The sequence below is a fragment of the Aedes albopictus genome, chromosome 3 (assembly GCF_035046485.1).
Source record: "Aedes albopictus strain Foshan chromosome 3, AalbF5, whole genome shotgun sequence".
In the NCBI taxonomy this organism is placed as follows: Eukaryota; Metazoa; Arthropoda; class Insecta; order Diptera; family Culicidae; genus Aedes; species Aedes albopictus.
The window spans coordinates 258,840,076-258,862,857 of NC_085138.1; the positions used below are offsets into that span (position 1 = coordinate 258,840,076).

At 41.7% G+C, this 22,782-nt stretch overlaps 2 protein-coding genes across 2 annotated transcripts in view; one reads left to right on the forward strand and one right to left on the reverse strand.

Moving 5' to 3' along the window:
• LOC109422214 (uncharacterized) overlaps positions 1–22,782 on the forward strand; it is a 317,823-nt gene that overhangs the window by 118,937 nt on the left and 176,104 nt on the right. The window lies entirely within an intron of this gene.
• LOC109422378 (phospholipase A1) overlaps positions 1–22,782 on the reverse strand; it is a 142,283-nt gene that overhangs the window by 13,465 nt on the left and 106,036 nt on the right. The window contains exons 3-5 of the mRNA XM_062860394.1: positions 19,318–19,417; positions 18,943–19,100; positions 7,550–7,804 (exon numbers count right to left, since the gene is read on the reverse strand). Of these exons, the coding sequence (XP_062716378.1) occupies positions 7,550–7,804; positions 18,943–19,100; positions 19,318–19,417 (513 nt within the window). The remainder of the gene's footprint in view (positions 1–7,549; positions 7,805–18,942; positions 19,101–19,317; positions 19,418–22,782) is intronic.

The window sequence follows — 22,782 nt, forward strand, 5'->3', positions numbered from 1 at the left end:
TAATGAAAAGTTCTTGGTCCGAACGCGAATCGAACGCGTAGCCCTCAGCATGGGCCCTAGTTTCGAAACTAAGCGCATAGTGAAAAGGCTAAAGGTGCATACCAACGAACACAAAAAGAAACTGATAATATTCATATCGTTAATTTATCCTTCTCAGACCAAGCCCACTCATGGGCTCCATCAAGCGTTTTAACGTTAAATAGAGCCCCGAACAAAGAAGTGAACCGCACCGGTCGCTGCTAAGTAGGGCTCGAAAGCGAAAAGTTTACGTACGGTTCGTAGCAGGGCTTAGAATATAGAGACACGCAAAGTACGGTCTCTATCCGTAGGCTCGTGCGCTCTCTCGCGTTTAGCTCTCTGGGTAGCGTAAAGAGGAGACGAAAGAACATGAGTATGGATTTGTTGCCAGGTATAAAGTTTCTAGAGAATGATTTTCTTGTTTTGTATAGGTAGGAATTTATTTGAGCTTGCATCAAATATTTGAAATTTTCAACAAATTAATATCATAGGTCGTTACACGAATAACACAACAAATTGTCTGACATACAATTGTGATAGAGTGACAACACAATCGCAGAAAAATAATAGGTTTAAATTGACAAGCTTTGCTTAAGTATGTTATAAATAAAGTTTTCGCTTCTACGCCAATTTTAAGATCATGCATATCGGAAATGTATTGATTTTCTCTTTAAATTAGTTACGATTGCTCATAATCACACCTTTAGTTTTTGATTCGGCCGATCGTTTCGAAACTAATATTTGAAGAAATGTATAGTGATTCAGTGAGTTTTGCTGTTTTAACACGTACATGTTTGAGCCGGGGTTTCTACGCTGCAAGTAAAGCTTAGTTTCGCACATTTAGAAAAATGTCCAAATAAATAACTCGCGAAGTTCGTTCCGACACGTTCCAAAATTATCGTCATCCGTCGCAGATTCCGGTGAGAAGATGTGCGTATTTTCTAACCCGAAAAGATACCATTTGACGGTAATAAGTGACCACAAGGTTTTCTTTCTTCACTTTCCGGGCTGAGATCCCCCGCTTTGAAAGAGCTGTGCCTCGCGTTTCGTTTTGTCGTATATATTTCAAAAAGGCAAAAGAGTTTTGGTTTGATTGCTGTTTTTGAAAATGGTGGTCGTCAGTGGGTGGTTTATTAAATATAAATTTAAAAATATAAATTAAATGAACGAGACATTAGGAAGACCCATATAGCCGAGGCGGTAAACGCACGGGTATTCAGCATGACCATGCTGAGGGTGACGGGTTCGATTCCCGGTCGGTCCAGGATATTTTCGTAAAGGAAATTTCCTTGACTTCCTTGGGCATAGAGTATCTTCGTGCCTGCCACACGATATACACATGCAAAATGGTCATTGGCTGAGGAAGCTCTCAGTTAAAAACTGTGGAAGTGCTCATAGAACACTAAGCTGAGAAGCAGGCTTTGTCCCAGTGAGGACGTTACGCCAAGAAGAGGAGAAGAGGACATTAGGAAGAAAGTGTGCGAAATGGGTAACTTCACCCTTGTAGAAACAATAGGGCAAAGCAGAAAAAAAAGCTGCGAAGACCCCATGTGAATAACACCGATCATACAGAATAGGAGATTCGACATTAGATCTATAAAAACAACCCAACAATTGGGGAAATCTTTCCAATATTACACATTTATTCATAGCTCTATTATACACATTTTCATATATTCAAAACATATTCATCAACATGTAATCTGGATCGTTTGGTACAATATGTCCACGCATCCTTTCTCCCCTGTAAAATTGAGAAGTGCCTTGCCGAAATAAAATATTCTGTACTCCAAGTATTTCGAAGAATTTGCGCGTAAATACAACGCAGTAGACCAGGGCGCTTTGATGCATGTGTCATATCTCTGATATGCTGCAAGCATCAGTATTGACAAGAAAAGTAACACGCACGGTGCTTCATTTACCGTTATTATCAAAAAAAATATACCATCAAAACCTGAAACGCCATTCTCTTTCTTCATCATTCCTACACCTCTGGACAAATTTTGAAAACAATCGTCAGGCGAATTTTTGAGTTACGCCCTTTTAAAGGGCCTAACCCCTAAAAAATGAGGGTTTCTGTAGAAAAACATCATATTTCATAACAGAAGCATGCTTCTGCCAACAAAATTTGAAACGCCATTCTCTTTCTTTATCATTTCTACACCTCTGGATGAATTTTTAAAATAATCGTTGGACGAAATTTTGAGTTACGCCCTTTTAAAGGGCCTTAGGGGCTGTCCATAAACCACGTGGTCATGGGGGGGGGGGTGGTTCGGCCAATGATCATTTTGTATGGACAAATTAAAATTTTTGTATGGACAAATGAACACGCGGGGGGTGGGGGGTGGTTGAAAAGTCCCAAAAAAATGACCACGTGGTTTATGGACAGCCCCTTACACCCAAAAAAATAGGAGTTTCTATAGAATACCATCATATTTCATAACAGAAGTATGCTTCAAAGTCCAAAATAATGAACAGTATCATTAATAATGCTACAATTTGATACTATGCACTAATATTGAATGCATTGTGTATAAACAATAGCCAAAATGCCAGTATAAGGGAAGTATTCTTTAACCTGTAGGATACGGACGTTGTTGGCTTCATTTACTATTATAGCCAGAACAATATACAATGAAAAACATAAACCACAGTTCATTTACTTTTTCATTTATATAGTTAATGCACACCCATAAACTGAATTTCAAAAATAATGTTGGTCAAATTCTCCAGTTACGCCCATTTGAAGGTCAACGTAGTTTAGCAGTTAAATATAGAACTATCATTATAATTGATCATCTCAATCCTTAGTTTTGCATGTTTATTAATTGAAAACAGCATTCACCAATAAATCTAACGAATGAGATAGGCACATGCCATCGCTTGTTTTGTCTTTAAAAAACCAATACAAAAAACTTACGTCCCACGCTATGAATGGCAATTGATACAAACATGATTGCTTCCTACATGTTCGAAAATACTTCCCTTATATTAGCGTAATGGCCAATTTGTATACAAACATCAATACAAATAGCCAATATTAGCGCATAGTATCAAATTGTAGCATTATTAATAATACGTTTTATTATTTGGGACTTCAAGGCATGCTTTTGTTATGAAATATGATGATTTTCTATAGAAACCCTGATTTTTTAGGGGTTTGGCCCTTTAAAAGGGCATTTCGTCTAACGATTATTTTAAAAATTTGTTCAGAAGTTTAGGAAAGATAAAGAAGGAGCATGGTGTTTCAGGTTTTGATGACAGAAGCATGCTTCTGTTATGAAATATGATGGTATTCTATAAAAACCCCTATTTTTTAGGGGTAAGGCCCTTTAAAAGGGCGTATCTCAAAAATTCGTCTAAGGATTATTTTCAAAATTTGTCCAGAGGTGTAGAAATGATAAAGAAAGAGAATGGTGTTTCAAATTTTGATGGCAGAAACATGCTTCTGTTATGAAATATGATGTTTTTCTATAGAAACCCTGATTTTTCAGGGGTTAGGCCCTTTAAAAGGGCGTAACTCAAAATTTCGTCTAACGATTTTTTTAAAATTTTGTCCAGAGGTGTAGGAATGATTAAGAAAGAGAATGGCGTTTCAGGTTTTGATGGTATATTTTTTTTGATAATAACGGTAAATGAGGCACCGTTAACACGATTGCTTTCCAGGGTGATTCCGCGTATGTATGAGATTAGATAAGAGTAGTTACGATTTTTCAAAGATGCTGGACCTAATGTCGAATTCGTTTTTGAACCTGGGTTGGAACTGGATCGGTGGAAAAAGTGTAAACAAACGGCAAACAAATTGCAGCACAAGCGAACCTGTGTCGGGTTGATGTTGCAACTGTGATCTGATCCAGTTCCAACCCAGGTTGGAACTGAATGTAATACGAAAACCACATAACTCAACTCAGATATCATAGATTCTACTTCAAGCGCATACAATCTGCTTCCAACAAAATATTCATATGGAGCGGACCTGATGTGATGGTTAGAACACTTGACTATCACGCCGAGTACCATGGATCGAATCCCACTCCCCCGACAAACTTGCAAAATGTGAGTTGTTCCTTCGGAAGGGAAGTAAAGCGTGGGTCCCGAGATGAACTAGCCCAGGGCTAAAAATCTCGTTAATTCAGATAAAAAAAAAATCATATACCAGCATACAAAAGATCGCAATATATATTGCTATGTGCATTCAAAATGCAAATATCAAATGCGGGAGCACCAAATGCGGTAAGATTTTCTAACAAGTAACCCGATGTCAGTGGGAGCTTTCGAATCCTAGGGAGGCGGTGATATTGGCTATGGTTGCTACGTTGCCTTTGGTAACATGTGTTACCGCGTTTGAAGCGCATTTGGGCACCGTTTGCATCTTGAATGCACACAGCAATATTAAGATTTCCGATTGATGCTTTGTAACTAAAAGGTTGTGAGTGAGTATAGAATTAGCTGATGTTAAAATACACGTTTATAAAAAAAGGTTGTGCAATCTTATCGCAGACTGCTAGACGACAGCTTCTACTATGACCAGGATTCAAGAATCTTGACCTACGCGAAGTTGTAAAGAAGACAACTACGTTATAAATGTGTTGGAAATGCAAGGGATGTAATTATTCAATAAACCTAATTATTAAAAAAGATGCTCATAATCTCAAATTCAGATAAATTTCTTGCGAGAAAGGCAACATGAATATTATTTTAGATAAAAATTCAACCTTCAAGTCATACAGTAAGCAACAAACATATAATTTAAAAAAAGATTGCTTGAATTCCGGGATTAAATACAATCATACATTATTGAGGGAATGATATCTTTAAACACACCAAAACTGGTACAAATCTCCTAACAGTTTTCAGTCTTATCCAAAACCCCTTCTTTCAAAATATGATCACAGATTATTATACTGAATAATATTTGTAATAACACCATATAAATACTCAAAATGTTGCGATGATTTACAGAAGTGCAAAAAAACGATGGTACGGATAGAATAGAGACCACCGGTGCGCAAAGGCGACCGATCATTATTTTACACACATGGAAACGAACGACCGGTGCGAAAATAGGTGGATAACGAAATTAAAAATCGTTAACGACGTGCTGTTGCGTGTGTAGTATGAAGCCTACGGGTGGGCTTGGTCTCAAAACATGAGCTATTCTTTTGAGTCATGTTATTTTGGAGATGGTTGTCATTACGACTACTAAAACAATATCATCAGAAATTTTCCCTTCTTTTAATATATGTTATTCTTTGAAAAATACTGTCTTATTTAGTAATGTAGGCGTTCAACAATCAATAGCACAATGGCCAGTCGTAAAATTTTCCGGATTGTTTTCAGGGATTTTCTAGGTATTTCTTTTTTGATTTCTGCTTCAGGAACTCTTTATAGATTTCCTTTAGGGAGGAATCCTAAAAATAATTGCAGGTGGAACTCCTGAAGAAATTATTGGATTAATCAAATGCTTGGTAGGACTCCTGTTGAGATTGCAGAGAAATGCCTGAAAAATATATAGAGAAATTTATGTTAAAATCTGTATAGAAATACTTGAATAAGTTAAAGGTAAGTTAATGATAATTTCCGCAGTGAGTTTAAAACAAAAATCCTGAAAAAAATTCGGAGTAATCCTGAAAAAAAATATGAAATTGGTGAAGGCATTACGGTGACTTTGCCTGGAGAAAAACCTGGAAGAATCTTTGGAGAAATTACTGGATTAGGGATTGCTAACATAAACTCTAAACGATGTTAATAAAGAAATTCTTGAATGCATAAATGAAGAAACTCCTGTAAAAATACATCAAAAATTCTGCAGATTTTATCACATTTCTGAAGATGTACAAAATTGGTAAAAATGGAAATTAAGCTTTTCCATTTGATCCACGTTAGGATTAAAGTGTGCAGTCCAAAAATTGGAGAACCGAAAAGAGGAATCACCAGCCGACCAAAAAAAACTTTCAAACTAATTTGTTTCACGCCACTCGATAAACGGCCGAACCATAAATCTTCCCTCAACTTTATCGACCATAAGAGGTCAGCAGCCTGCCATCCAGCCAAAACTTTTCTGCTTTACAGCACGAAATTTATTTATTTTCTTATTTTGGCATCCACACTTTCGGGGAAACATTTTCCAACTTCCTACTATGCACTACATATTGGGCATTCTTTAAGCCGGCGTCCGGGAAAGCTGCCAGGGCCCCGGGCAGAAGAAGCCCAAACTATCATATTATTTTTGAGTTATTGCCACATTTTTGCTCCGTTGACGATGTTGCGATGTCTGCTGGACCAGCCAACAACAGTCAGTGTCCCGACCTTGTCTTGTCAGACGGCTGAATCATCGCGCTACTGGTGCTGTAGGAAACGTTGCATGACACACGAAGTGCCCGCTATTTTCCCGTCGTCGTCTTCGTCCATGAAATCCAGTCATAACAAATAGGCTCCCGGTGCTGCTGTGGCATTTTTCGATGGACATCGTTTTACGTTTATTGGATATTTGACCATTACAGGAAATTTGATGTGGGATGTTATCTGATGACTGTTTTTCCTGAAAGAGTATGAGGTTCAAAAGGCTTGCGCTTGAATCTAGTTAGTTATTATGCACTTCTACAGGAAAACTTGTAATTAGTAGGCACGAAATGTTGCTAATTGAGAAATTGAGAGATGAAATTTGTGAAAAAAAATCGGTTTCTGGTGGGATTTGAACCCACAACTCCGTGTTCGCTAGACCGGCGCATTAACCAACTAAGCCACAGAACAGGTAAAGGTTCTACGAAATAGAAAGCCAAACTGATTCCGAAGCCACACCGTGAACACTGCTTTTTCACAAACCCATCTCTCTTTGTGTTGTGGATTGGCATCTAAGCCGTTGGCATCATTACCTGTTCTTCGGTTTAGTTGGTTAAAGTGCCGGTCTAGCGAATACGGAGTCATGGGTTCGAATCCCACCAGAAACCTTTTTTTACAAATTTCACCTCTCAATTTGTCAATTAGCAACATTTCGTGCCTTTTAATTAAAAGTTTTTCCAGTATGTTTCAGACATACCAGCAAATCTAATAAATGCCAGTATGTATCAATACAGGTTTTGTCCTTGTTGGGATGTTACGTCAAGAAGTGAAAGATGTACCCTAATCTTGGTAAATAAAAATAATTATTTCATAATTACAAGAGCTTCAAAGTTTTAATTTCACTTTCGGCAAGTTTGACTATTTTTTTAACTTACTGAAATTCTGGCATGTTAATTTTTAGAGCTTTTGCCCCAACATCTCTCCAAAAACTGGTTTCACATCTTTGTTATACAGGAATTCAACCTTTCTGCCAAAGGGAATTTGATTGATAGCTTTTCCTATGAAGTGAAACGAATACCCGATTCGAGCATGTGCCAAGCCAGCAGCAGCGTGGGAACGGTTCTGAACTAAATCAACATACATAAATCAATAGCTGAAATGTCAGCGCGCCGTCTCGTCCTGGAACACTTCCAACTTTAAGCATGAAGTAATCCAGCTCAAAAAGAACAAACCACAGTCAATTTCTTACCCGTTATCCGCGGCAGCTTCATGCCCCACTCGTTGAGGGTTTTCCCCGCGAATCCGGCCACCTCGGCCCCGAGGCTGAATCCGATCAGGTGAATTTGCTTCAGCGGGAAATTCGATAGCACCATGAAGCGGATGAACCGTGCGATGTACCGCCCGACTCGGGGCCCGTTCTGGACCGAGTTCACGTACCAGGGTAGCGCCGTCAGGGGACTCCAGTCCACCAGCACCACGTTGTAGTCACCGGCATCGAGGAGAGCTAGTTTGATGAGGGAGGAGGGGAAGAAAAATCAAGCAGATGGAAACCAATCAGATTTGTATGCTGACCTTGGGTCTTGGAGCAAATGCCGTCCACGAAAATATTGCACCACCTATAATTGTTTAGAATTTGTATTTTCCAAAAAGAGTGAAGTAGGTTTCATTTACAAATTTCATAACGCCAGTCCTAACACCCATCCACACCCTCATTCTGCTTTTTGTATGAGCAAAAATTTGTTTAAAATATCACTATCGCCAAGTCATCAAAAAGTTTAGGGTCTCCCTTTTAATTGGATACCAAGAGAGAAATACGCTTCTCACCCGAAATTCAACGATGGGCCTTGCAAGCGCGTTCCCCACCGTGTTGAGCAACCATAATAGTCTATATGCCAAAAGATCACCGGGTGGTTTTCCGGCCTTTTTCAACAGTACCAAGCTCTGCCACTTCCAAAACTCTGGGAAAATTCTCTCGCCTAGGCATTTCTGCATAGCGTACTTTTAGGGCCATGTTCACAATCCAAACACTAAGGATTTTTGTTGTAGGAGATCGACTGTAAGGTTGACGCTGTAGGTGTAAATTAACTGCTACTCAGTCTTACACTGCAAATTTAATTTGCTGGTATTCAGCAAACTTTGCTGATTTTTTTTGTTGTGATTACATTCAGCAATAAGAAATTACTTAGTATCAGCAATTATTTTCCAACTTGCTGAACCTTCCAGTAATTTTGACAGTTGATCAGCAACGTTGTGCTGAAATTCAGCAAAAATTTTGCTGAAATTCAGCATTTTGTTTTGCTGATTTTTTTTGTGCTGGAAGCATTTCAAAAAAAAAATGGTGAGTAGGCTTCTAGAAACGAGTTTTATTATTCCTGAGGTAGACACTATCCGCGTGTCGAAACGTCGGTGAACTCGAAGCCTAAGATTGCGTAGCCGTTAATCTACAGTCTAAGGATTTTGGAATCCCCGCTAGTTTCCCATCAGGGATCCTCCTCTCATCATCAGCCTCAGTCCCTAGCAGTTCAACGAAAGAAGGTCGAGACCTCGGATGATGACGCGGCAAGAGCCGCTCGATGATTATCTTCAGTATCTCTGAAGACTGCTTGGAGTCATTAATCCTCTTGGCTTGGCCTTCACGACCCTGTAAGCATTTTTTTTTTTCTTCTCTACCATGGGGGGATAATCTGCTCCTGAAGACACCTAAACAGGGAGGTAAAGGTAGTGTTAATTTAGGGTCGTCTTTTTTACAACAAAAGTAAAAGCCAGGAATGCTCTTTCCTCGGCAAACTAAACAACATTCCCATGGTCGCCAAACTCTTCGTCTATCCGGAACCACCAGAAAGGCATTGCTTCAGAGAGGGGATAGTGTACATCGCACCTTCAAGGTTAGCTGCGTAGCCTGTAGCAACGAACATCGATAACTTGCTTTGAGAAGTCCACCAAGGTAGCATGGCGACGCTAAGCCAGTTTCCCGAGTGGTCCTTACCACTCCCTTTGTCCTCGGAAGACGGGTAGGGTCGACACCACGCCCGCGCCCAACTGTTTTGCAGGCATCAAGAACTGACCTACTGAAGGCAAAGGAATCACTACCATCAGCTGCACCAGAAGGTTGCTGACAGTAGGGTCTCCGCCTGTCTCGACCCTTACCGGAGACTCCTTTCCAACCGCGGGCTGGGTTCCAACTCAGCAGACCGATACCACGACAGCAACGCTACCATGATGTTTTCTCCTCGGCTACTTAATCGCTGTAAGGGTCGATTTGGACCGCAGGGCACCGGTATGACCTACGAAGCCGACTTTGAACCTTTGGACCACCTCTTGTACCGCATCAGAACTAGCCATTCTCCGAGTCCACGTGCCACCTCCTCTGTAGCTTCAAGACGATGTGGGTGATAGCCGTTGAAACGGTATTCCAGCCTCATCCCTACACATCCTCTGGAAAGAAGATTATCCGATGTGGCAAGCATGCGGTCACGCATTGTGTGAAAACGCGAGCACACGAACAAAACTTGTTCCGCCGTTCTTCTGAACCAGCACAAACCGGACATTCGGGAGAACCCGCATGACCGAAACGATGTAGATACTGCTGGAAGTAACCATGGCCGGAAAGGATCTGATTCAGGTGGAATGTTACTTCTCCATGGCGCCTGTTTGTTTACTCAACTATCTACTCTCGGGATCAAGCTATGGGTTCACCTTCCATTGGTGGAACTGTCCCACGCGTGCTGTCATTTCACCATGGAGGTCATCCTGGCAATCCTGCATATGCCTCTTGTGTCGCACATTTCGAAGCACTCCATGTCCTCTCTGATAAGAATGCCGATAGCCACCATACCAGTGATGACACAGAGTGCGTCGTGTGACACGGTACGGGACACGCTAGCAACCCTCAAGCACATCAGCCTATAAGTACTTTCCAGCTTACCACGGTAGCTTTCGCTACTTAGCGCCGTCTCCCACGTCGCGACGCGTTAGGCCGCTAAGGTATAACGTAGCGACACTAGCCAGAAGCGCTTACTGTCATGCACCGCTGAGCTATTGGACATCATCCAGGACAGTGCCACTAAAGCTGTGGACGCTCTTTTGGAGGCGTAATTAACGGGGCTGCCGAAGGTAAGCTTATCGTCGACCATCACACCAAAGTGTTTGAGGGAGCGCTTCGAAATAAAACACCGAGAAAAATTTCTACTCAGTGACAGAGTTGGCCTAACTCAGAAATCCTTTGATGTCTTACTCAGTTTCGGCTAAACGTGGGACAACCCATTGGCAATGGGCTGTCCCACTTTTAAAGGAAACTGAGTAAGAAAACAAAGGATTTTTCGATTTCTGAGTAAGACCAACTCAGCCACTGAGTAGATTTTTTTCTCTGTGTAGTTCAATCGCCTAACACTAATCACCGCTTGCTGCTCCGACTTCCGGTTGTTCAAACCCATCACCTCAGTTTTGTGGAGAGCCAACTCCAGTTTCCTGGACCTCAATCATACCCCCACAACCTTAATCGAGTGGGCGGTAGTCAACTCCACTTCTTCGATCGACTCACCGTAGACTTCGAGCGTAATGTCATCAGCAAAGCCGACAATCTCCAATCCCACCGAGTACTCTATTCTCAACACCTCGTCGTACATGACATTCCATAACACCAGAACCAGGATGTAACATTGCGGGACTCCTGAGGTTATATGAAAGCACTTCTGACCCACCTCCGTATCATAAACTATAGTACTCGATTCTGGAAGAACTTCCGATAATATTGTACAGGTACCCGGGTATCCCCAGACGCAGGAGTGCATCGGCAATAACCGCCCAACTGGCACTACTGAACGCGTTCCTTACATTCCGAGTCATTACTGGACAGTAGCGAATCCCGCTCCTCTTACGCTGGAGCGCTATCTCGGCGGACTTTGTAACCGACAGATAGCGTCTCCGGTCTGCATCCCATTCTAAAGGTCGAATTGGTTGCTCCGGAGACCATTAACACCATCGGTTTTCCTCTACATTCTGTTGGGATGATCTACTCGAGCATCTTCCCCGCCATGTCGATCACACATATTGGTCTATATGCCGACGAGTCCACGGGTGGCTTCCCCGCTTTTGGTAATAGAACCAGGCTCTGCGGCTTAAACTGCCGTAAACTGCCCCATATCCAGACATTTGACAGAGCAGATCTGTTAGACCAGGACTACAAAAAGTGACGTCGATAATCCTCTTCACTTCTCTCCGTTCCGACTCAAGGTACCGACGTTTTCCAGAGTGACATCTAGCATGGACAGTGCCTCTAGGAAGATCTGACCCCGTAAATTCGTAAAACGGCTTCCTCGTTTCGCGCCTCAGGCATTGAAGTCACCCGCTATTACCACCGGCCTTCGTCCTGTCAGCACGGTCGTCATACAGTCCAGCATCTGCGTGAACTGCTCGATCGGCCACCACGGAAGCGCATAACAGCTATTTTTGTCAGCTACGGTTCTTTTGAAGGCCGGGCACCTTGGACCTCCCGTTGGGTGCTTGCTGTTCACGGAATTCCCGGAATAAATCAAACACTTGGTTGAACTCGTGCAGCCTTGCGCCTTGTGGCCTTCACCGCCACATCACCTACACAGCTTGCTCCGGTCAGGGCCTTCGCAGTCCCATGACTTGTGCCCTGGTTCCAGACACCTAGAGCAAACCTCCGGTGGTTCAGTTGACATACTGAGCTTCCCTACTTTAAAGGTCTTGTTAGAGCCTGCCACAGGTACCTGTACTAAGGCCACCTGCACCTCGCACTGTTCTGCGTTAGTGATCTCGTCTAGGGTTGTCATCTTCAGAATCGTCAAGGACCTCTTCCGCCAGGCTCTTGTAGACGGCAGCCTTGTGTCCCTTGCATGGGCGTAGCCAAAGGGGGGCAGAAGGAGACGTGCCCCCCCTCCCCTGGCTGCCTTAATTTTTCTTTCTATTCAAGGCAACTTATGATTACACTGCTCGACAAAATTTCACAAAATTTGGTGTTATGGGATGAGAAAAAAATAACAGGGGTTTGGGGCCGGATCGGGGCCGGATCATAACGTCCGAGGCCATAATATCCGGGTCATTATGGCGCGTTTTTTTGCGAAATAACGTCCGAAAACTTAGATGCGTCATAATATCCAATGTGCCTTCTTACCTAGGACTTAGTGGCGCACCTATACGTTTGGACGTTATGCCCCAGAAAAACGCGCCATAAAGCCCTGGGACATTATGGCCTCGGACGTTATGATACTGCGCCGGCCGGATCACAACGTCCGAGGCCATACAGTCCCGGTCGTTAAGTCGCGTTTTTTTTTGCGAAATAACGCCCAAAAGTTTGGATGCGTCATAATATCCTATGTGCCTTCTTTCCTTGGACTTCGTGTTATACCTGCACGTTTGGACGTTATGCCCCGAAAAAATGCGCCATAAAGTCCTGGGACATTATGGCCTCGGACGTTATGATACTGCGCCGTTTGGGACCCTAGAAGTGTCAAAGCGAAAGAATTTTTGAAAAATATTGGACCGGGCCTTCACAGTTTAAAACCGAAGTTTGTATGGAGAACTTGGGGTGTTCAATTGAAATGTGCATTAGAACGTGTCGTGCATATTTTTAGGCGTTTTCAGTGTTTGGGTTAGTTTCGTTATTGTCTAACGCCTAAATATATGCACAGCGCGTTCTAATGCACATATCAATTGAACACCCCAAGTTCTCCATACAAACTTCGGTTTTGAACTATGAAGGCCCGGTCCAATATTTTTCAAAAATTCTTTCACTATGACACTTCTAGGGTCCCAAACCCCTGTTATTTTTTGTCTTATCCCATAACAAAATTTAGTGTTGAACGGTGTTATCTGAGTTTCACACAAAAAAAACACTCAATAATATTGTCAAACTTTTTCTTCCTAAAAACCACAATAAATTTCGACAACTATTTCTTTAAGAGCGCCTTTTCAATCTTATCATAGAGCTTTACTAAATAACAAGCTTGGTTGAATGGCTGAATTTTGTGATTTTTTGTCAAGGAATACAAAAACAACATGCCAAATTCTCCAGATATGCCGGACCCGGTCCCAGTGGGGAAAGAGAAGCACTTTCTAGAACAATATGCTACTATCGAGTGTAGTAACTTAAAATGCACGAATTTTCACTAGTATACAACTAGAATTTCTTTATGGGTTCCTCCAGGGTCACCTTCAGAAATTCCTACAGGTATTTCTTAGGGAACTTCTCCAGGAATTCCTGCAGGAATTCCTCAAGAGACTTCTCCATGAATTTATCTTTCGCGAATCCCTCCATGGACATCTTTCGGCGTTACAATAGTGATTATTACTTCTGAAAGGATGCATCGACAAATTTCTCCAGGAATTTTCCCATAGTTTCAAGGATTTCAATATGGATTCCTCCAGAGATTCCTTCAAGAGTTCGTCCAGGTATTTCACCAGACAATTTTCCTGGGCTATCTTTAGAGCTTCCTCCAGTGGTTGATCCAATGCTTTATTTCGAGGATTCCTTCAGGTATTTCTACAGGTATTATTTCAAAGATTTCTTCAGGGATTTCTCCGTATGTTCCTTCAAAAAATCTGCTAGAGTTTGCTCCAATAAATCCATCTAGAATAATTCGAAGCATTTTTTGCAGGAATTTCTTTCAGAAAATTAAACCAAATATTATTCAAAATAAATCCAGGAATCCTTAAACAATTTGTACAAAAAATCCTTTGAGTCATCAAATAATATGGTCAATAGAATAATTAATTCACCCAGAAATTACTGCATACATGAATTCCTTCAGATTTTTTTTCAGGGATTCCCACAGAAATTCTTCTAGGAGCTCTCCTAGGTTTTCCTTAAAAAATCCTCATGGGATTGCTCCCGAGATTCTTTATGGGGCTTCTTCAGGAATTTCTCCAAGAAATCCTCCAGGGATTCACTCGGGAATTGATTCTGTGATTGTTTCAGGAATAACCCCAGGTATTATTACAAAAAAATCCCCAAGGATTCCTCCAGGAACTCTTTTAATGATTCCTTTAGGAATTGCTTCTGGATTTTTTCAGGGACTCCTCCCAGAATTAATCCAGGACTTCCTCGAGGAATTGTTTATGGATTCCCTTAGGAATTCCTCTTCGGGTTGCTTCCGACATTCCTCCTGGAGTTTCTTCAGGAACTGCAACAGGGATGAACTCTTCTTAGGATTCCTTCAGGATTTCTCCGAGAATTCTTTCGATTTCGATGTATTCAGTACTATCTAGAATTTCTTCAGAAACTCCTTCTGAGATTCCCTTAGGAATTCTTCCTGGGATTTCTTCCGGAATTCTTCCTGTGCTTCCTCCAATGAGTCCTTCAAAAATTCATCCATGGATTCTTCTAGAGTTTTCTCTGGGAATTCTCGAAGGGATTACTTTAAGAATACCTTCAGGAATTCCTCCTGGAATTCCAGCAGGAAATCCTTCAAAAAATTCTTTCGAGATTACTCCCGGAATTCTTCTAGAGATTCCTCCAGGAATTCCTCTAGATATTCCTCTAGGAATTCCTTCTGGGATACCTCCAGATATTCCTTTAAAAATTTCTCTTTGAATTCATCAATAAATTTCTTCAGGAATTCTTCTAAATATTCCTCCAGGAATTCCTCCAGGAATTTCTCTAGGAATTTCTCCAGGAGTTTCTTCAAGAATTACCCCAGGATTTTCTCCATGAATTCATTCAGGAATTGATGCAGGAATTCCTCAAAGAATTACTTCACAAATTTCTACAACAATTCCTTCAGCAATTTCTCCAGAAATCCTGCAGGTACTCGTTCAGAATTCCTTCCACGAATTTCCTCCAGGAATTTATCAAGGAAATTCTCCTCTAAGAATGAACTCCTTCCGACATTCCTCTAGGAATTTCTCCATGTATTCTTTCAGGAACTGCTCCAGACATACCTCCAGGAATTCCTCCAAGCATTCACTCAGAAATTCCTCCAGAGATTCCTCTAGGAATTGCTTTAGGGATTCCCCAAGGAATTCCTCCACGAATACTGGAAATACTGGAATTCCTCCAGGAGGTTCTCCAAGAAATCCAAGGGCTTCCTCTAGGAATTCATCCAAGAATTCTCCCAGAAATTCCTCCAGGATTTTTGTAGGGATGCCTCCGGTAATTTATCCAGGATTTCTTCTAGGGATTCCCCCAGGGATTTCGCCTAGGATTCCTCCTGGAATTCCTCCAGGAATTGCTTCATGCATTCTTTCTGGAATTCCTTCAGGCTTTTCTCCAGGAATTCCTACGGAAATTCTTCCAGAAATTCCTCCAGAAATCGCCTCAAGGATTCCTGCAGGAATTCCTTAAGGGATCCAGGGATTTTTCCATGGTCTCATCCAGCGATTTCAACAGGAGTTTGTCCAGATTTTCCTCAATGGATTCCTCCAGGATTTCCTTCAGAGATTCTTCCATGAATTGCTTCAGGGATTCCTCCAGGATACCCTTCAAAGATTTCTCCAAGAATCCCTCAAGGGATTCCTCAAGTGATGCCTTCAGAAATTTCTCCAGGGATTCTTTCAGGAGTTGTTCTAAGAATTTCTCCAGGGATTCCTCCAGATATATTAAAAAAAATCCTCCAGGTATTCCTTCAGGAATTGTGACAGGGTTTTCTCCATGGTTTTCTCCAGGAATTGTTCCGGGAATTCTTCCAGGAATTTCTCTAGGAATTCTTCTAGTGATTCGTTCACAAATTCTTTACGGATCTCTTAAAAAATATTTAGAGGTTCCTTTAGAATTTCATATTTTTTTCATCATCTTTTCCAGGCGAGCACCCAAGAGCTTCTCTAGGATTACATGAAGATGTTTTTAGTTACTTAATGTATTTTTAAAGGAGTTCCTCTAACAATTATTATTAGAATTCCTTAAGATAATTTTAGAGAGATGCATACAGGAACCAAGAAATTCGTGAAGAAGTTATCCAGGAATAATTCTTTCACAAGTATCTCAAAGAAATCTTTCAGTAGTTCATCCACGTATTTGTTTAGGAATTCCTGCAGCTCATGCAAAGGAATTCCTTCAAAAACTTTTAGGGATATATCCTGAGGTTATTTTTACTCCAAGAAATCCTTCAAGAAATTATCCATTGATTTTTTTAAAGATCTCCAGCGATTCCTATAGGAGTATTTCCGGGGATGTTTTGAAGGTGTTCTCCTTCAGAAACTCCTTCAGAGATTATTCCATGGGCTTCGTGGCCGTGCGGTTAGCGGCGTCAGTCGTCTAGGCGTTTCGTAAGCCTCGGAGTGTGGGTTCGATTCCCGCTCCAGTCGGGGAAAACTTTTCGTCAAACGGAAAATTCTCCATTGGGCCACTGGGTGTTACGTGTGTTGTCCGTTGTCTCGTGTATGTAATGTTCAGTCTGTGCAGCCTCTGGCTGAAGACGGTGTAGTGTCTTTTTTAAAAAATTGTCGAGAAACTGTTTTAGAATACCCCCGGCATAGAGGCACTGAATTGGGTTTTCTCTAACGATTGTTTCAGGACTTATCCTAGGATTCCTTCAGGAATTTCACCAGGGATTTCCTTCCGAGTTTTGTGTTGGAATTTCTCTGAAATTTCTTTTGGAATTTCTCCAAGAGGTTGATCAAAAATGTTCCAGCAATTTCTCCAGAAATTACTCAGGGATTCCATTAGGAATTTTACAATAGTTTTCCAGGGACTCTTCCAATCCACGCACATGTTACAGAAGGGTCAAGGTTGCGCAGGTTTTGGTTGCGCAGAAGCTACTGTGACTTACTTTAAAGGAATAGGTACTTACATACACCAGGAATTGCTTTAGAAATTCCATCCTAAATTCCTCCAGACTTTTCTTTTACATTGCAGCGATTCGTCCAGGAATTCCTACAGGTGAATTCCCGGATTTGAGAGTTCTCCGGAAATACCTCAATGAAATTCTTCAAGAATTTCTTCAGGGATTCTCTTCGGATATTCTTACAGGGATACTTCGAGGGTTTCCTCCAGTGAAAGTTTCAAAGCTTTTACAAGATTCCTTCAAGAATTATTCCTAGGATTCTTCCGGGAATACATCAATTGACGTTCCTATAGGATTATGTTCTGAGATGAGTATATCCAGTATATGTGTATATTATACACTGTATGTAAAATCTTCTTTAGGGAAGTCCCGGCAAGAATGCATTGGCGAATCTAGCTTTTTCTTCTTTCTCACTCATCCTCCTTGATATACACAAGAAAAAGCGGGATGCAAAGGGGTACCGCGGCACCTCTTTCCATCCTTCTCTTTCTCGTGTTTGTTAAGGAGAGTGAGCAAGAAAAAAGAAAAAGCTAGATTCGCCAATGCAAGAATATACTCGGAACAATACAACTGATGGTTTATTCTTAGATGAATAGAAAGTCAAAACATGAACGACATTGTGTAAACAAAAAATCTTCGAACGGGTTTCTCCTGAAGAAAATGTTGAACGAAATCATGAAGAGAATTCTGGGTTAGTCCTAAAAAGAGTCCTTATTTTCCAAAACAGTTCAGCCATGATAACTTACGAAAGTTTTGTATGTAGATATTGACAAAAAAAAACTATAATGAGCTCCAGAGTGAGCTCGAAATAATTCACGAGTAAAGAGAAATCCTTAATCTTCCAGAAATTGGCCACCGTTACCAATACCACGCTGATTTTTGTAGAACAGTCGAGCTTTTTTTACGTATTGTACAATGTACAACTACGTAATTGCCAAAGAGTTAATTAATGCTATTAGAATATAATGTTATTGCATTCAATTTCATCGTGTTACTTTTAATTATTAAAGCTAGTACGTATAAGTTTGCGAAGGGTGCTCGAAACCCCCATCCTCCCCTGAACGAAAAGCTGACTACGCCTTTGGTTACTTGTCGCGCTTGAGCTCGAAAATCATTTCATTCGTACGAGTACCTACATCCAATACAGCGTACGTCGGCTCTCAGATCCACGAGCTTGACGTCGCTTCTCATCGCCTTCAAGACTTCCGAGTACTTCTTCAACTGTTTAGTCTTGATGGGAAGTGCGTTGCCCTTTTCCCGCTTGGCACCTGCTCTCCAACATTTCCTCGGCCTGGTGTACCTACGCTCATGTACCTCCTGTGGTTTCTTCTTCTTCTTCCTTCGCTCTACTTTGGTACAAAAGGCATCCTCCCCCTGACCGCGCTAACTTGTTGTTGCTGAGGACCAATCAGTGGTAAAACACCCTGTTCCCCCCTTTGATCCGAGACGGACCCTCCTTTTCAGGCCCACCTTTCCAATCTTTACGGGACGCCTGGATGCAGTCCGACTTACCGGCGTTACTACTGACCTTCGGGGTTAACAGCCGCCTAGCCTTGCGGGCGCCGCCTGATAGCTTCTCACCTGACGGCTGTCGCACACGCCTCAGCGATTGCTCATCGTAAGCAATAGTATCCGCCACTCAACTTTTTCTTAGTTGGCAGTCTTCGACTGACCCAGGGAAGCATAAGGTAGTAACTTGCAAGGAGCAGAGCTATGCTGCAAACTTCTTCCAGCTTATGGACACACCATTTCGCTACATTTTGAAATTCTTTATCTACCTTTGAAACTTTAGAATTTACATCAAGATGTACATCATTAGAAAGATATTATGTGAAGATATGCTATTGAAAGTGGTTCAAACAATTCGTGGACAGCCTCTTCAAGTGGACAAAGCACTTACCATCCCGCATCTGCTTACTGCTCTCCCCGTCACCGCCCGGTGCCCGCTCCGAAAAGCCATGCATATAGATTACCATCGGATTGGTCCTGTTCAGGTGGGATTTCCGCAGATGCTTCTTGTCGGAAACATAGAGCACGTCGCCTTTGTCGCGATTTTCCCTACAGCGCATTCCGAAGAAGAAAAAGGCAAGTTTTAATCCTCTGTTTTGTGCTTCCGGGCCTTGTTGTCAGCCTTGAGTCAGTCAGTCGCGTCGAAAGTAGAAGCGGCTTAAGGCGAGAGAATAGTCAGTATTGTCCCTTCGATGCCATTGTCCTTCGTGTATTTCGTATTCCACTGCACTACTGTCGACGACGACGACGGTGGAGCTGAGCATACCTTGTGAATAGGAAAAACTGAATATCTTTTGGCTCCCGGATGGGGCAGCAGTTTTCACAGTCGCCTCTCGGGGCCGGCGAGTACATCAGCGGGAGACCACCTGTAACGTCAGGATAAAGAATGGAAATTTGTATCATAAGAGAAATTATGCAGAGTATCGAGATGGAAAATTATTTAAAATGGTAAATTATTCAACCCTCAGAAATTGACTCAATAGATCTCAGTTCATGAAAATTCATACACTAGAAAAGAATAGAAGATATTTTGATAAAATCAACAAAGTGCAATCATTATCTTTTGACTTAGGGGCTGTTCATAAACCACGTGGTCATGAGGGGGGGTTCGGCCAATGATCATTTTGTATGGATGAAAACAAAATTGTATGGATTCATGACCACGCGGGGGGGGGGGGGTTTGAGAAGGCCCAAAAAATGACCACGTGGTTTATGGACAGCCCCTTAATACTATCTAAAATTCATAAAAATTTTTGTAACTTGAAGCGATCAAATATTTATTTTTATTCCATTAAAATTTTAGATGGTTTTATCATAATTAACGATCAATCCAATTCTACCCACCCAGTCTGCAGGAATTAGAAAAATCAGGATGTTTTTTTACGATAACTACAGCTATAGCTCTATATAATGCAAAGCCCGACTCATTCTACCGGTAAATGTACATTTCTCCACTACCCTGCTATCAATGTCAGCGAAATAACGCCTAGCTGAACCGGAATACCAAATGACAATGTCGTCACCGACAGCGACCAACCTTCATCGGCGAGCAAAGCATTCTACAACCCCGTTCTACATAAAACCGGGTAAAGAGAAATTGGTAAAGGTAACTCTATCCAGCCAGCCACCCAGCCCTTGCTAGAGGTACCCGGCACATCGTGTCGTCTGATTTATTTAGACAACGATGTCAGTTTGCGGGATTTGCAATTAATTATTGTGGTGGTTGTTGGAATTTCATTTCTTTATATTTTGGCTTTCCAACTTCGGATGGCTTTTCGGAGGCGCCCTTGGTTGAACGCTAACCTAGACCGAACCTAGTTTAATTTTTGTGACACACTGGCTCGGTCTACAATGCCGTTGCCAATGGGTCATGTATGCATGCTTGTGGTTAATGTGGTGGTGGCTTCTGCTGACGTGCTTGGCAATGCTAGAGAAGCGAGCTAGAGGAAAGTGTATTTCTGGATGTTAGCCATGTGTTTGCTTTTCTTTCCAAGCTTTAAAATAGCCTGCTGGACTTCTTCAGAAATTCCACACAAAGTCTCACAGCCCATCCAGGAGTGCCTCGGGCACATGAGGAACGACGCTAGTAAGTTCCTGATTATGGTATACTGGTCATACTTTATAATTGGTAACTGAGATGGTACACGCTTGGGTAACTATGCGTAAGTGAGTTGGTAGCGACGGAATTCTATCATCTTAGTAAGGTCGGGTGACACTGACTTGAAACGGCCGATGGCCTAATTCTTCATTACACCAACAAAGCTAGCCATGAAAATGTTTGACAATTCACAGGCCATTTTGACAGACCACACTAATGCACGAAAAAGACAGATAATATAGTCTACTTTATCGATCTTGTTGCCGTCATTTTCATGCTTATGTTACATCTGTCAAAATAACCTGTGGTGAATTGTCAGTCATTTTGAGGTTAGGTTCGTTGGTGTAATGAAGAATATCGGCGCTGTCTTCCGTCCCATAAAACCGTGGTAAAGAACGTTCCTGACCTGTGCCCAGCTTAGGCAACTGACTGGGTGGGAGTAGGTTCTTCATTTGCAGCAAGCAGATGGCAGGAGGTTTAACACGAGCAGCACAAGGCGGTGCAGCACCGGCCAAGGAAGGACAGATGACAGGTGCGGACCTCACGCGGGCGCTGAATCGCAACAGGGGTGGACTACCAAAAATGGTGGTAGTTGCCGAACAGTTTCACGAGGTGATCGGCTATACGAGCGGACAACCATCTACAAGGACCTGAAACAGGGCGTGCTGCAGCTTCGCAAATCGCTGGCTTCGGCAAAGAAGGAGTATGATCTCCTGGTCGAGAGCGGTGTGCGGCTGATGTAATCAAGGAGCAGCGGTCCACCCAAACGGCCTTCCGCTTTGCTGGCAACGCGACGATGCAGCACGAAGCCATGTAGCTCGCCGGAGCCGTAGCATAGAGGTCAAACTGCCCTACGGCTCGAGCTGCATGGTCGAAACCTGCAGAAAAGACGCGGCCCAAGAAGCATCCGGCAGAGACGGGCGAAATGCCAAAGAGGAAGAAGGGGACGGCCAGCGTGAGTAACCAGACTGTCAAATCGAAACGCGCAAGAGGTTAGGAAACCAAGCTCCAAGAAGCCAACCCTAAGAAGAGCACTGCTCATGCGGAACAAGGGAAAGAGAACCTTTGGATTACGATTGAAAAGAAGAAGGTTGTGAGAAAAATGAAGTCAGCACGCAAACGCAAACGCAAACGGAGCGACGCGCTGGATTTCACAACCGTGACAGACACCCCAAGTAACACCATTAGTTATATAATTGTTTAAAAGTCACTTATCAGACCTAGTCCGATGTTTTTTTCTAGCATTTTTTAAGTTATATCGAATACTTATATAATCAAAACAGCGCAAAAAATGGCGGCTTATAAAACATCTTGCAAGTTGGATAAGATGTATCCCAATACATATATTTAACAAATAATGACGTTCAAAACATGCTTCAGCTAAACTTTGGTGTATTGATTGGTTATTATAAAGTCAATTGTTAGTAAATAAACCCGCAAAATGCACATATTATACAATCGCATTTTATGTTGAAGTATAGCTATTTTCAAGATATTTACCCATCAGAAAGCATTTATATAACATGTTGCACCAACTTAAGTCAAAACTATATTTTTGCTATTTATATAACGTGCAGAATTCATTTATAATACACACTAATGATATTGCGCACTATGTGTTACGTTGCTTGACAGATCTCTCTTCGAAGAGCGATTGAAATTGAAAATGTTTGACAGAATAATAAGTAAATTCGTTTTTCTGTTCCATCCCGAAAAATGGTTGACTTGTGATGAAGTCTATGGACCTACATGATAATTTTCGGATTAGTAGTCATAAAATGGGTGACAGTCAATAATAGTAATGCTATTTTGCATGCCGTTCAAAATGCATGGTGAAAGTTCTGATTCTACCTATTCAATATTCAAGCGCCATTCCATTGAATTGAGATGTGTTTCATTAAACAATAAAATTAATAATAATTTGTTCAATCCTCACGACGATACAATATGGCAGGCCTAGTGGCAGGCTCTTCTTGAACCTTACACTGCCGCTCAAAAGTGTTAAGAATAGTTTATGTGTCAATCAGTATGTAAATAGAGCCAATGACTTGTTATTAAATGTGGCTTAAATTTAAGTAGATTCGAGTATTTTATAGTTAATAAAGATGTTTTGAGAAAATAATTAATTTTTAT